The sequence below is a fragment of the Ambystoma mexicanum genome, chromosome 6p (genome assembly GCF_040938575.1).
Source record: "Ambystoma mexicanum isolate Mex_15411 chromosome 6p, UKY_AmexF1_1, whole genome shotgun sequence".
NCBI lineage: Eukaryota > Metazoa > Chordata > Amphibia > Caudata > Ambystomatidae > Ambystoma > Ambystoma mexicanum.
Window position 1 is genome coordinate 221,656,822 of NC_090935.1, and position 15,358 is coordinate 221,672,179.

The 15,358-nt window shown below is 46.9% G+C and overlaps 1 protein-coding gene across 1 annotated transcript in view; it reads right to left on the reverse strand.

Annotated features, from left to right (window-relative positions):
• The window catches only part of EPG5 (ectopic P-granules 5 autophagy tethering factor), a 2,517,217-nt gene that overhangs the window by 1,708,249 nt on the left and 793,610 nt on the right, over window positions 1–15,358 (reverse strand). The window contains exon 14 of the mRNA XM_069626898.1: window positions 2,127–2,291. Coding sequence (XP_069482999.1) covers window positions 2,127–2,291 — 165 coding nt within the window. The remainder of the gene's footprint in view (window positions 1–2,126; window positions 2,292–15,358) is intronic.

Here is a 15,358-nt window from a genome sequence, read left to right on the forward strand (position 1 = left end):
CGAACAGGGAGGTATTAGGCTGCCCAACTTTGAAACATATTTCATGGCTAGTCAGCTACAATTTGTGGCCAAGTGGCTATCGGACGAACAGACATAAGCATCAAGGTTTTTGGGGTGTACCGTCAGCGATCCATTCTCCCTGAAGGAATTTATATGGATACCAGATTTACATAAGACCAGTGAGAGCCTACTGTTGCGTCTTGGATGTACCATGTGGTACAAAGCAAGACAACTGCTAGGTGGGGTGGCACTATATTCCCCACAGATACCACTGGTCGCACTGGGAGGGGTGGAGGAACAGACCAGGAGGAATGTTCGGAAGAATTGGGAACCCGTGGGGGTAGCGACAGTAGGAGGCGACAGTAGGAGATGTGCTGAAGGAAGGGATACCCCAAAGATTCCAGGAGTTGGTAGCGGACACCAGAATACATAGCGGGCAGTACATTACACATGCCAAACTATTGAAAAGCCTGAAGCGGAGGTGGACGGACTCTGTCATGCCTTTGCAGGCAGACAAAGGGACTGAATCATTTTATGATGTGTCTGAAGGAGGACATGAAGTATCACATATATACAAGCTGTTAATGTCTAAGGTGGGTAGAGAGATTGATGGGATTAGACGGAACTGGGAAACTGACTTGGGGGGAACCATTTTCCAACGAGGGGTGGAGTAGGGTGAAATTGTACCACAAAAGGTTGTCAAGGAACGCTAGATTACAACAGATTCAGTTTTATGTGACACATAGAGCAGACCTGATGCCGAATAAAATAGCCAAATTTAGCCAGGGTCCAGAAGTGCCCGAAATGCGGTGAGGTGGATGCGGACCTTGTGCATATGTTTTGGGCATGTGTAGAAATTAGCAGGTTTTGGAGAGGTGGCACAACTGTTGGGAACTGTGAAAATCACTTTAGATGTGAAGTCTCCCAAAGCTTGTCTATTGGGAGGATTCCAGAGGCCCAAACGGGCTCCGCATGTAAATATACTTAAAGATTTCGCGTACAGCCTAGCAAAAAGGAGAAAAGCATTGGGTTGGAAAGCTCAAGCAAGACCTGTAGCACAAGTGTGGTGGAGGGACTTATTGAAATAGGCTAATGCTGAGTCACGGTATGGCAAGAAGGGTCCAGAAGAGAGGGAGAATGGGAAGGGGGAGGGGTCGAGTCTTGGAGATTGCTCATAGCTGGTTTGATAGAGGCTGAACGCAAAACACAGGAAGAGGTAGCGATTCCTGTACAAGAAGCTGTTGCTGAAATGCAAAATGAGAACATCGAATAAAGTTGCAAAACAAAAAGTGCAATGTAGGCCTAGTCCATTGGGGAGTTGGGGAGGAGGAAAGGGAGTAGGTATGTTATTTGATGTGGGTTGATAGTTTATTAGTAATCTGTGAGGTGTTTTGTTGTTTGTTTAAAATAAATAATCATGGTTTTAAAAAATCTCAACAAGAGTTAAGATCTCTAGTGAAAGCCACAGGAGTCCTGCAGGCTTGTTCAAATACGGCCTTATGAATTAGAGCATTCTGTGGGTATCTTTTGGGGAAGGTCTGAGATGCCTACAACCCGAGTTGAGAACCACAACGTGATAAATAAAGAAATGCACTGGACAGCCACTGGCCAATAACAGAGAAAATGAGCAAGAACATGATGTGCTTTAAAGCTATTTCCAAACGCACAAAGCATGCACAAATGGAAAAACATTTTTGTGAACGTGGCTTAATTTGTCCAACTTCAATTTAAGTACACTATTAAAAAATACTAGTGCACTAGAAAAACATATTGATCATCCTATGAAAGCACACAACTGTCCAGGGCAAGTTATGACTTTAGAATACAGTCTAATAAAACTAACTCTCAACACAAGTAAAAACAGATGAAATTGTATCTGTATTCCCATAGCAGCTTGGTGACAGCTGCTTATATAGCATTACTAAACACAAGTTAAGCCAGTTAATTTTGTCATTGTTGCTTGTCATTTGTAAAGTATTCATCTGCCATTGAAATAGCCTATAGGTTAGCAATCAAGCCAGTGCCCCATTTTACGAAGCAATAATCAGTAAAGACATTTGGGAAAATTCATTCATGAAATATTTGTTCAATTTAGCTTGAGTTCAAAACAGAAATGCAAAACTTACCTGCTTGCTATATCCCCAATTAAGACCTTCTAGAATAATGCAGGCAAGTTTATTCTCCACATCAGCAAGACCATGGTTCAACAGCCAGTTTCTGATCACTGCAATTTCTGAAGACGATGGGATCCAATGGTACAATGGCAGCTCCTTAAACAAGTACAAGGAGACCTTGCATACAAAATGTAAAGGAGACAAAAAAAATCAGATTATGGTTGAACTAAGAATGGATTGGTGTGCAGAATAGTAATGCCAGTAGTTCAACAATGTTTGTGTTCACATTTTCAAACAGGACAGATCATGAAGAAAAGAAACAAGGAGGAAATGAAAACATTTAACAACTCTTGTCCCTAAAAAGAATACTGTAACATAACAGACCTTTCCTTAAATTCCCCATCAAAACATCACATAAACATAAAAGGAGAGATTCAAATTGGTCTACTCTTTTTTTTTTTAACCAATCTGTTTATGGTCTGTCAGGATGGTCCATCAACCAGCATAATCATGGGGGTACCTCTGGTCCAGGATGTCAACAATTTACATTGGTCGACAGAGCGATTCAGGGTTAAAGCATTCCATTATGTCCATTCCCTCATTCCTCGCCCTCCCACCTCCCCCATATCTTTGAAAAGGTTTTGGGGCAACCCTCGCCCTGTACACTCATCTCCAGGGCTAAACAATGATCCATATCCGCCACCCACTGGCTTAGCCTTGGTTGCTCCACAGAGTCCCGGGATGCTGCAATCAGTCTCTTGGCCAGCCCCAGTGCTACCACCAGGATCGATTTCTCATACTTGGTAAAATCCTGTGCCCTTCCATATCCCCAGAATAGCCACTTTTAACTCCATAGGCCCTTAGGCACCCATCACGGCGGACAACCTGCGCATGCATTTCACCCAGAAGACTTGAATCCGTCCACAATCCCAGAGTGTGTGATGGAAAGTACCGCCCTCCCTCCTGCATCCACGACATGTGTCGCTATCCACCACGCCCCATCTGGCCAATGCAGTACAGGAGTAATGCACCCTGTGGGGGATCTTGAATTGGATTAGCCGCAGCTGGGCCGATATCCCCCACCTCCCTCGAGAACATCAGGGCCTCCACCCATTCTTCCGATTCCATTCCATTCGAGTCCAGCTCTCATTTCTCCCTCAGACAGGCAAGTTCTGTGGCTTCAAAAGCTGCGAGTACCTGGAACAATGTGGACGTGACCTTGGAGGGAATGCCAGATGGGAACAGGTTAGCTTCCACTGGAGAATTCTTTGGCACCTCTCCCAGCGCAGGAAATTGGGCCTTCATGGCATGCGTCATTTGTGCATAGCAAAATCTCTCCCCTGCCAGTAGGCCGTATTGCCCTTGTAACTCTTCGAATGGTCGAAGGCGCCCCTCCTGTACTAATTCTGGTGGGGTGTCTATTCGCTTTGCTGCCCAGATCTTAAAGTATCCCATTTTTAGGAGCTCTGTCAGTTACGCGTTATGACAAATGGGCTGCCAAGGGTCGGTTTTCCACCCCACTCAATGTCCTTATGCGTCAGTACCCACACCTGGCACGTGTGCCGTGTCAATCCAGAGAGAGTCCTCCCCGGTCTAGTCCCACTGTACAGTACCTGTCTGGGTGACCTGCCAGTCATCCTTCTGCGCTCCGCAGCTATGCGAGGGAGCAAAGGGTCCCTGTGTAGCAAGGCATTCACGACCCCTAGCTGTGCTGCCCAGTAGTACCTGTGCATGTTGGTTAAGCCTATGCCCCCTTTCCACACTGAGCCTTGCTGTTTCTTCAATGACACTGGTGGTTGTCCCCCTGGCCCCCAATAGGAGCACCTGGCGGGATCCCTCATTTTCTACAAAGACCTTCTTTGGAATCGGGAGCGGGGCGTTCTGCAGGACATAAAGGAATTTGTGAAGTGTTAGCATCTTGAAAAGGCCTGCTGTGCCTAATGGGGTCAGTGGAAGGGATTGCCAATGCGTAATGTCCTGCCCAAATTTAGTCACCACCGGGGATAGATTTAGCTTGTTGAAGTCAGACAAGTGTGGGCTGAGGTGGATGTCCAGGTATTTGAAGCCAGAGGCCGCTATTCTGTATGGGCATTCCTGCGGAAGCATTCTATCGACCCCTTGTACTGGGAAGACACCTGACTTTTGGCAGTTTATTTTGAGCCTGCTAAAGCTTTGATATGCCTGCAGTATTTCAGGCCCTGCTGGGCACGAAATCCTTGGGTTGCTCATGTATATTAGCAGGTCGTCTGCATAAAGCGAGACCCTGTCCCCCCCAGGTCCTCCTCCCCCAGGGCCATTTGAATCCCACCCACCCGGCTTTCCCTGAGCTGTATCGCTAGTGGTTCTATCACAAGAGTGAACAGCAGCGGCGAGAGGGGCATCCCTGCTGCGTGCCCCGACCCTAGTGTGAAGGCCCGAGAGGTAATCACCTACTCTCTCTTAAGCATCTGTTGTCATGATCAATGACTAACCACTGTGGCTTCTCACTGTTCGAACATAGTTGATGATTGTTTGGTTATATTTACCATGACTTCCTGCAGGGTACAACCTTGCTTCCCATAGTACTTTCACACATCAGCAAAATTACAACCTATTTACCAAGCTGTACATGAAAAAGTGACCGCTTGTAAAAACTGCACAACTTCATAAGTCTTAGTTACTTACCTGTAACTGTATTTTTCCAGCATTGGTAGCTTTCATAGATTCAGATGCTTGAATATTCCCCATCGTCAGACTGGGAATCCTCGGTGATAAAAATAACAATTATATTTTCTTTTAATATGCACACATTGCTACATAGCAATGCATGTACATAGCCCATTATGGCCTTTGAGCCTTTCTATTGTGTAGTCCCTCCACCTCACTTTGGTCCTTTATGGCCCCAACCAATAAGGTGGCAGGGCTTAAGCTCCGTCCCCGGCAGCCATCATCAGATTTTGAACCGTAGACACTACAGTATGATGGATGATGAACATAGGAGCAGCCTCTCAGGGGATACCAATGCTGGAGAGATACAGTTACAGGTAAGTAACCAAGACTTCTCCAGCATTGGATCTTTCATAGATTCAGATGCTTTAATAGAATACCAAGCAGTTAAAACATGCCACCGTCATATACATATATGCATAAATACAGAAAAACATTTCTGATCAAACCTTTATCATGCAGCAACATAGCGGTTACATACTCCGGGAAACGTGGGAAAAAAGGAGGCTGGTCCTACCTTATGCAAAGAGATGGCAGAGCACTGCCTGTCCAACTGCAGTTTTTTTGTTAGTATCTTCAGCCAGGCAGTAGTGTTTCACGAACGTGTGCAGAGTGCTCCACATGGCGGCTCTGCATATGTCCTTCAAGGCCACCCCTGCGTGGAATGTTGTTGACACCGCCCTCCCTCTGGTGGAGTGCGCTGATGGCGGTCTAGTTAGAGGGTCGCCTTTGGGGTGATGCAGGACGAAACCCAGCGTGCCAGACTTTGTTTAGAGATATGCTGTCCCTTGGTACGGGCCGAGAAAGCAATGAACAGTCGGTTTGATGAGCGGATCTCCTTGGTTCGCTGCAAGTAAAACTTCAAAACTCTTGCAACGTCCAGAGAGTGTAATGCTCTTTCTGCTTTAGAAGTGTGATTCTGGAAAAAGGTTTGCAAAACAATGCGCTCAGTGTCATTTCCGACAGCACCTTGGGAAGGAATTTAAGATGTGGTCTTAAAATGACGCGGTCCCTCTGGAACAAAGTAAAACTGAGGTTCAGATGACAAAGCTTGCAACTCATTGATCCTTCTGGCTGTTGTGATGGCAATCAAAAAACTTCACGTCGCATCTGTGTATGGGTTTGAAGGGAGGTTCCATGAGGACTGTCAAGACGGTGTTCAGGCTCCAGTTTGGGACTGGCGTGGGCGTAGGAGGTTAAGTACGCATCAGCCCTTTCAGAAAGACTTTAACCGCCGGCAAAGAGAGCAAGGATTGCATCTCCAGAGTTGTTGTGTACGCCGCTACGGCTGACAGATGGACCTTGATGGAGGACAATGAAAGCCCTGCCTGAGCTAGGCACAATAAGTAGGGTAGAACTTGGTCAACCGAAACAGTGAGAGGATCGATGGCAGATCTCTCGCACCACTTGGAAAATCGAGTCCACTTCCTGGTGTAGGTGACTCATGTTGATGGGGCTCTCGTGGCCCTGATGATATCCCAACATTCTGATGGTAGCTTAAGATTCATCAGTTTACGCTGCTCAGGAACCATGCCTTGAGAGATAGACTCCTCGGGTCGTGGTGGAGGACCTTGCGGTTCTGTTGCGTCAACAGATATTGATGCGCCTTGAGGCAAATCGGGAGCCGTCGGGATAGATGCTTCAGCGTCGAGTACCAGACTTGTCGCGCCGAATCTGGCGCAATTAGGATCACTGAACAATTCTGTTCCTTCAGTCTGCATAGTACCCTCGCAATGAGGGGAATGGGGGGAAAGGCATATAGGAACTTTCCCGTCCAAGCCACTGAGAAAGCGTCTCCCAGTGATTGATACTCCGAGTACCTCGAGGCGAACCTTCAGAACTTCTTGTTGTCCTTGGTGGCAAAAAGGTCGATCTGCGGATGGCCCCATAAGGCAAAAATCTGTTGGGTTTCCTTTTCGTCCAGCTCTCACTCGTGAGATGACGTGTATTCTCTGCTTAGCTTGTCCGCTAGGACATTGTCCACTCACGGAAGATGCTCTGCTTTGATCTGCACCCCGTGGTGCAAGGCCCATGCCCATAGCCGTTGGGCTTCTTGTGACAGGATCTCGGACCTCGTACCTCCCTGCTTGTTTGTATAGTGCATGGAGGTCATGTTGTCTGTCTGGACTGTAAGTACCTGTCCAGCTACCACCGGCAGGAAAGCCTTCAGTGCCCACCTTATGGCCCTGAGCTCCAACACAAGTGCTCTTGGTCTGGAGGTCCGCAAGGTGAGCGCCCCAGCCTGATAATGACACGTCCGTCCTCAGCAGAAGGGTCCATGTTGGTGCTTGAAACGGCATCCCTTGTAGAAGATTCCGCAGAACATTCCACCATTGAAGAGCCTTGTGTAACGTCGATGGAATCTGGACGACGTCCTTCCAACATCAGAGAGCTTGTTTCCATTGGTGGTCCAGGGCCTCCTGAACCGGTCTCATGCGAAGCCTGCAATTTGGTATGAGGAATATGCACGAGGACATCAGGCCCAGAAGGGATTTGAAAGAGCATACAGATGTTGTCTCTCTCCAGGAAGCACGAGGTTGAGCGTAGAATCGCTGCTACCCTTTCTGCCGATGGTCTCACCCTGGGAATGATTGTATCAAACTCGGCGCCCAGGAAGAGAGCTATCTTGCTGGGAACGGGGCAGAACTTTGTGTTGTTTATGGAGAAACCTAACTCTTTTAGGAGGTTGATAGTCCTTAAAACTGCTGAGCGAGCCCTTGCAGCGGAACATGCTTTTATCAACCAGTCGTCCAAGTATGGGAAGACATTCGTTCCCGTCCACCTGAGTTTTGCAGCTACTGGTGCCAAGCATTTTGTGAAAACCCTTAGTGCCGATTTCAGCCCGAACAGGAGCAATCGAAACTAAAAATGAAGCTCTCCCACTGTGAATTTGAGGAACTGCCTGTGAGCTGGATGGATCGGTATATGGAAGTATGCGTCCTCCAAGTCTAAAGTGGCCAAGAGGTCGTGCTTGTTTAACCAAGGAAGCACTCCTTGCAATGCTACCATCTTGAATGTTATGCGTTTGATACATTTGTTAGGTCTCCATTGACCGTCTTTCTTTTTGATGAGGAAGAAGCAGGAGTAGAAACCCTTTCCCCTCTTGGGGTATGGTACCGGCTCTACCGCTGCTTTCTGGAGCAGTTTTTGAACTTCGGACATGACCTGCCTTAACATATGCACCCTGCGCAAAGTTTGAGGCAGGGAAGGAGGTTGGTCTAGAAATTTTAAGGTGTGACCCTCTCGGATCACCTGCAACACCCATTTGTCCAATGTAATTGACTGCCAGCGTTGGAAAAACTGGCTTACCCTTCTCCCCCACCGGGGTGCGACGTTGAGGGGAAAGAATCGGATAGTCAGTTTTGTTTGCTTTGTGACTTCCCCTGGGCGGAGCCACGCCTGCCTCTATGGGAGTATCTGTTGGAGGATTGATACTTGTTCTCTTGGTACGTGCTACCTCGCGCCTTCTTACCATAAGAGGAGCGGCCATACCCTCTGTACTTAGAAGATGAGCCTCCAAAGGGGTGAAAAGACTGACTGTCCTTATCCTTGTCCTTTAAAAAACTGATGGCTCTGGCTGTGTCCATGTCTGATTTGATTCCCTTCAGGTGGTAGTCTATTTTCTTTCCGAAGAGCTCTTGTCCATCAAAGGGCATATCCAATATCTGCGCTTGGACATCAGGCCTGAAATTAGTAGCCTTCATCCAGGCCCGTCTTCTGAGCACTGTGCCATGGGCCATCTGTCTGAAGCCTGATTCAGCCACATCAACCGCTGCCTCGATCATATGATCCGAGGTTGCTTCACCGTCGGCGATTATCGATCTAGCCTCTTCCTGGAGCTCTGGTGGTAACTGCTTAGCCAATTTGGACATGCAGAGCCAAAGCTTGCGATCAAATCTCGCAGTCATGGCCAGCGCATTATCCACTCTGATGGTAAGTGACGCCGAAGCCGATACCTTCCTGCCCATGGCTTCTAGTTTACGCACGTCCTTGTCCAGTGGTGCTGATAGCGGCGAAGTGGAATTGGCAAGCTTCTTCCTAGCGGCAATTGTGATAACCGAGTCCAGTTTTGTATGACCTCTCAGACAAAGCGGTGCAGACTCGGGTGCTTTATATTTCTTCTCTGGTCTCGACACCAGAGCCGGAGTAGACAAGGGCGTAGACGAGATCTTGGATCCGGACTCCCAGATGGTGTCGAGGAGAGGAATGGTGGTCACCGTCCTCCTGCGTTTGTCCCTGTGCTCATAAAGCACCAATTTCTTTTCCTCTGATGTTTGTTTGTTTGTTATTTATAATGCGCCTCATACCCAAGGGTACCAGGGCGCAGCAATTACATGTATATGCAAAGCTTGGTTACACAGAGTTATACAAGGTACATACAAGTAATAAATTATATACAGAGAGGGCATATGCGCAAAGACATGATGTGCAGCAGGCACGCATATGGACGCAGGGATATATATATACAAAGTAGAGTCTAGCAGAGCGTTAATAGCACGCTATTGTTGTAGTAGTTGGCAAAGGTTAGGAGTGCTGGTTGTTGGATTTGAGCCATATGATGGTGTTGGTTCTAAACTTGTGATAAGTTTGGTCTATTCTTAGGCTAGGGGGTGGGTGTTCCATAATTTGGACGCTTTCACCGGGAAGCTGTTACCTCCAATTGTAGATCGTTTGAAGCTAGGTATGACAAGACGATCCTTATTGATGAGTCTTACTGGTCTAGTGGACGTTTGCTTGTGAACTCTCTCAACCAGGTAAATGGGTGCGGCATTGTTGAGGGTGATGCAACTACTTTCAGAGAGGAATGGTTTGCCAGTGCGTATCAGTTTGCACGTGTAGGCTGTGGAGGAGGCTAAGGAGTTGACCTGTTTAGTGAATGATAAGTGAGAGTCAAGGTAGAAGCCAAGTGTTTTCACCTCGTGCTCTACTTTTATGGTGTTACCATCAGTTATAAATGATGTATAGTTGGGACCTAGTTTTTTTAGGTTAGGCTGGGTGCCCAGGATGATGAGTTTGGTTTTATCATCATTCAGGCATAGACCGTGTGTGGCCATCCATGCCTGGATGATGATATACACTCTATTCACCAAGGCCAAATCCTCTTCATAATCCCCAGAAAGCAGGAGGAGGATCTGGGTATCATCTGCATAATTAGTGTAGGTGATACTGAGATGGTCCAAATTGTCGAAGAGGGGCTTAGTGAACATGTTGTAGAGTGTAGGCGAGACACATGATCCCTGGAGCACCCCGCAGGTAATAGGTATGGGGTCTGCAGCAGCTAGTGGCGAGAAGACCCTCATTGTTCTGCCATTTAAAAAGGATCTAATCCAGGTAACGGCGTCGTCAGAGAAGTGTGCTGCGGTATTTAGATGGTTGCAGAGGATTGTGTGATCAACAAGATCGAAGGCGGCTGAGAGGTCCAAGAGGAGGAGTAATGCCGATTTCCCCTTGTCTTTGAGCTCATTGATTTGTGTCTTCAAGTCGATGAGGGCAGTTTCTGTGCCGTGCTGGGGATGGAAACCTGATTGCCTGGCTCCTAGCAGATGTTGTTCCAAGTGTTTTTGTAACCTGAATTTTGAACAATTCTGCAGCCTTGCCTATTATGGTGTGGAAAGAAACCAGATCATCCGGAGGTAAAGCATCGCCTGGGGAATCGCTCTTCCTGGGTTTCTCGACGATGTACTCATCCCACTCACTGGCTGCATCAGGCTCCTGTGTAATTCCGCCTTCTTCTGGATCAGAGAATTCTCTAAAATGATCCCCTGCCAATCTGAGACTGAAACGGAGGACGGCACCATTGTTGGATCCCTATCCGGAGATCGAGGTCTATGCGATGATGGTGGCGATGGGACCATTGTCGGTGAAGCACCGAGTTCTGCTCCCAGACCTTCGAGGAGGCTCAGGTGATCGTGCCGTCTTCTGAGGTCTACTTCCATGAGGTGAACTTCTTGATGTGCCTGGAATTTGGAGACTTGTCTATCTGAAGGTTTTCCGGTTCTATGGAATAAGCCAAGCCTGCTCTGCTCCCTTTGACGCCTGTAGAGCTCATCCATGATCCTCTGTATGGACAACATCAGTATCGGGTCATGAGGATAGTCGGCCTCTTCCGTAGAGGGCGGCCAAGGGTGACTGTGTTGCTTAGGGGAAGGACAAGGCGTGCCCCGTGGATGAGTGCCTCGTAGATGAATGGTGTGTTTCCTTCATCGACGACTGTTTCATGGATGATAAATCCGATGACGAGCATCTTGCCGTAGACAATGTCTTATGTGTAATCGTTGTCGATGAGGGTTTTGTCGACGGTCCGGCCGACGACAGGCCTTTATGCTTCCCATCGCTCATGGACGGCATCCCCGTCGACGAATGCACCCCCGTTTTTTGCAAACTCCTCCTTACCTTTGGAGGCAGATTTTGCTGATGAATCCTACTTCTGGTTCGAGGAGCCCAGTGGAGGTAGAAAGGGTATTAACTCCAGCTTCCTCTTACTTTTGGCAATGGGAGAGGAACTCCTTTCCACTGAAGAGGACCTTCTCTTTGAAGTGTGCCTCTCAGGTGGAATGCTGGAGTGGACAGGAGCTGTTCTGACAGACTCTTCGTCCGAAGATTGATCCCTGGCTTCCAGATGTAAATGCAGTCTTCTGTGCCTCTCGTGAAGGGTCTTGTTGAAAAAAGTCTTGCAAATATCGCATTTCTGAATGTCATGCGGATACAAGCAGTAAATGCAAAGCTCATGGGGGTCCTTCATGTAGACTAATTTCTTCTTGCACCTCGTGCAGTCCCTGAACAGGGAAGGCTTCTTGACAGCCTGAGATGCAGCCATTCTGAAGAGAAGGTTTACACAACGATTTTGGGTCAAAAACAACAACTATTTGTCCCAAAAACTATCTGAAACCAAAGCCTCTTAGCAGGGGAACAAAGTAGAATATATTTGAAAAATATATTCCACACAAAAAGTAGAAAAAGAATTGAAGAGCTCAGAGAGCTTGAGTATTCCCTATGTCTGTTAGGCTGCAGTGAAAAATCTGAAGATGGCTGCTGGGGGCGTAGCTTAAGCCCTACCACCTCATTGGTTGGGGCCATAAAGGATCAAAGTGAGGTTGAGGGACTACACAATAGAATGGCTCATAGGCCATAATGGTCTATGTACATGCATTGCTATGTAGCAATGTGTGTATATTAAAAAAAAATTATAATTATTTTTATCACAGAGAATTCCCAGTCTGATGAAGGGGAATATTCAAGCATCTGAATCTATGAAAGATCCAATGCTGGAGAAATAATGTTGAACAAACTCATCCCAGGTAAAAAAAAGTTGGAGAACCATCAATCATACCAAAGCATCATGACCTGCTGGTATCTGCAAGATCACTAGGTACGCTCTACTCCCTTTTTTGCCTGACTGAATGGCATATATAGTTGTTAACCAAATGGGATATTAATTTGGTCATAGGGTGCATCAGTGCAAGTCTAAACCAAATGTCAAGTAGGGGGTTGCTTTTGTCCTTCATAGTCTTACACTTGCTCTAACATTAATTCATACAGTAGATCATTACCTACAAGCCCTTGTCACAAGCTTGGTTAACTTGCGCGAATAATGTAAAGTGGTCTTGTATAGCTGTGAGAAACCTGAGGGTACCCTCACTACTATTCCCCATGGATCCTCTGCACAGGTGGCAAGGGAAAGGCCATCACGCTTGGATTTCGACCCTGGGGGTTGACAAGCAAGGGAGGATCACCTGGGTGGAGGGTCTGTGGCGAGCAGGTTGCCCTTTGGGGAGACATGGTACCACCCTTTTCCTAATAATAAACAAACCAACCCTTCCCCTGTCTACACAGGGTATTACAAACCAACTCCCTTGAATTCTTCATCCATGACTACAAAAAGTACTGAGACAAGGAAGAAACAACTGGGAGCAGTGAAGACTTGCTACTTTCACCACTTAGGTACCGGAACGAAGAAGAGGCCTGCTGAGAGCTGTAGAGGACAGGTATGTCTCCTTAATGATGGCCAGGCAAGGCTAATTGTGAACTTGCACCTGTGTACAAAAAGCCCCACCAAATGAGAGTGAGAGAAGGAGCAGAGAGGCCAAGAAGAACAGCGAGGAGCTGTCCGTGTGGAGCGCGCTTATGGTTCAGGGAAGAGCTGCCTTGGAGCTTGGTCTCTGTGGAACCAAAGGAAGCGTGAAAGGGGAGCTGTGCTCGGGGGCTGCCCCTTTTTGTATTGCTCAAGGTGCTCGTTCTCCTGGGGTCAGAAGCCGACCCAGGAGTGACTGAGGGGCAGGAAGTGGAGCCCTGAAGCAAAGACCAGAAAGCCGGGAGATCTGCACTGCAGGAACTCGCATCAAAGCAGTTTCTATACAAACAGAAACCCGGTATGAGAGTGTTTGAAGATCCGAGCAAGGATATTTTGTATCGGAGTTGTCGTGTGAATGGTGGCACGTTATTGAAGGTCTCTGAGTGAAATCCTTGTAAACAAGCAAACAACAGGACTTGTTAATTTATGAATTAGCATGAATACTTTGTTATGGAGTAGTCGGGTGCAGACGAAAGTCTGTTGACAGTCTCTGAACGCTGGGCATATTTAAAGACACATTACAAAGACAGATTACAACGTAAAACAAATTGAAAGTGACAACAGAGTTACTTACCTTAAAGTCTTTAAACATTCTTGATTGCTGAACAGAAAACAATATTTAAATAATGAATTTGCACAATTCTGTATACCGCAATGAAGGAAACCCATCACTTCTGAAGAAAAACAGAATGAAGCCTTTTCTGTATTACTAAATCCACCGTGTGCCAATTCATAAAGTTAATGAAACTTACATTGCAAGAAACTTTCATATATATTATGTCTACAGAACAATCAAGTGTTAATGCCAAGAAACCAATGAATAATGAACTATAAAGTGAATGCAACTTTAACAAGGCCAGCAAACCCAATGTACATTATTCTCCAAAGTGAATGGAACTTTGGGAAGTGAACTTTAAAAAAGGATTATAACTGAACTGCCATTTTCAAATGGTACAAAGATCAGTTATATGCAAATGGTGTGAATGAGGCCCAGAACAATAAGAAAATTGTGAAATAACATCATATTAACACATCAATGAAATTGTGTCTTGGGGAGGGATCCCTGAGATTGGAACAGTTCATTGTCTTGAGGGCGAAGCCTCAGGATATTTTGTGTTTTGGAACTTGGGGAAGGGAGCCCTGAGTATTGGTGAATTCTATATTACTTTGGAATTTTTAGGCAATTTTAAACTTTTGTAAGAACTGCTTTATATTTGGGGAAGGAAGCTGAAAGAAAGCTGCGATCTGAACCAAGCTCAGAACTTTATGCTGAACACTATTTTGTTGGTTGCCGACATCCCTACACACTGTATAAGATTAGTTGTAAGGGCAAGTATAGGTTTTGGACACAGATTCTTAAGTTCAAATCCTTAGTTTTGGTTTGGTAGGGAAATCCCACCATAGTAGACGGCAAGAAAGGCGTTTTTCCATCCTGACATTTGAGTTAATAAAAGTTTTTACTTTGAACTTTGAATCTGCTGTCTGTGTCTTACTCCAAGATGCCCTCACAGAGCGCCCTTCTGACCTAGATCAAGTGGATGAAGCGGTGAGCAGTGGGACACCCCCATCTGTAGCAAATATCTTTCTCACTGAGCCATTCCGTCAGCGGTCGAAGTGATTTGCACTTGTACAACATTACTCCCCCTAAGCCTTGATAGAGGGCCAAGGTGGATCCTCGAAAAACGGATTTCCTCCATTTGCTCGAATATTTGCCTGAGGCTGGCAGTCAGAACTCACTGCTCGGGTTAGGCCATTGCTGAGGTTTTGTTCCTTTTGCAAAAACTGTGCTGTCTGGAACATTGGGTTTACTTTCTTGAGGTGGAGTTCACTTTTCCTTGACCTCTACAGTATGTAATCCAAGGTGCTGCAGTATTCTGTTACAATGGCAGTGTGTGTTAGACTGTTGTGTTGGAAATCTCTCACCTTGGCGCTTGCTAATGTTGGTCTCGCTAAGATGCTCTTGAGCGTTGAAGCGGCTGAGCGCTGGCAGGATGGCATTCTTACATATTGGAAAGCCTAAAGCTCAGTCCCAATTACCTTTAGGTGGCTGTGTTCAAGGTGATGCTCCAACTCTTGGTAGGTCCTGGGTATGCACACCCAAGGCCACAGGATCCCGGACTTGCGTCACTGGCAGAAAGGACCAGATGGGCCAACCAGGGGGAGAGCCCTGCCTCAAGACGTCAAAATCTGCTCTCAGGCAGGCAGGCAATTAAGGGAGTCCTCAGAGTGGACTCATGTAGCATCCTTCCCCAGTGCACCGTTAAGCGTGGCGGAGGCTCTAAAGCACCAGCACCTCCTTGAGCTCACTGGAGCAAGCAACAGCTGCTGCCAACCAGGCAGCTCCAGGTTGCAGGTCCGTTCCCTCGGCGCGGGCACCCAGGGATCGGGTAGCACAATATGAAGGCCGCAGAAGCATTCACGGTACCAGCAGTCACACAGAGAAGCGCTGCAGTCCCGTTCCCAGCCC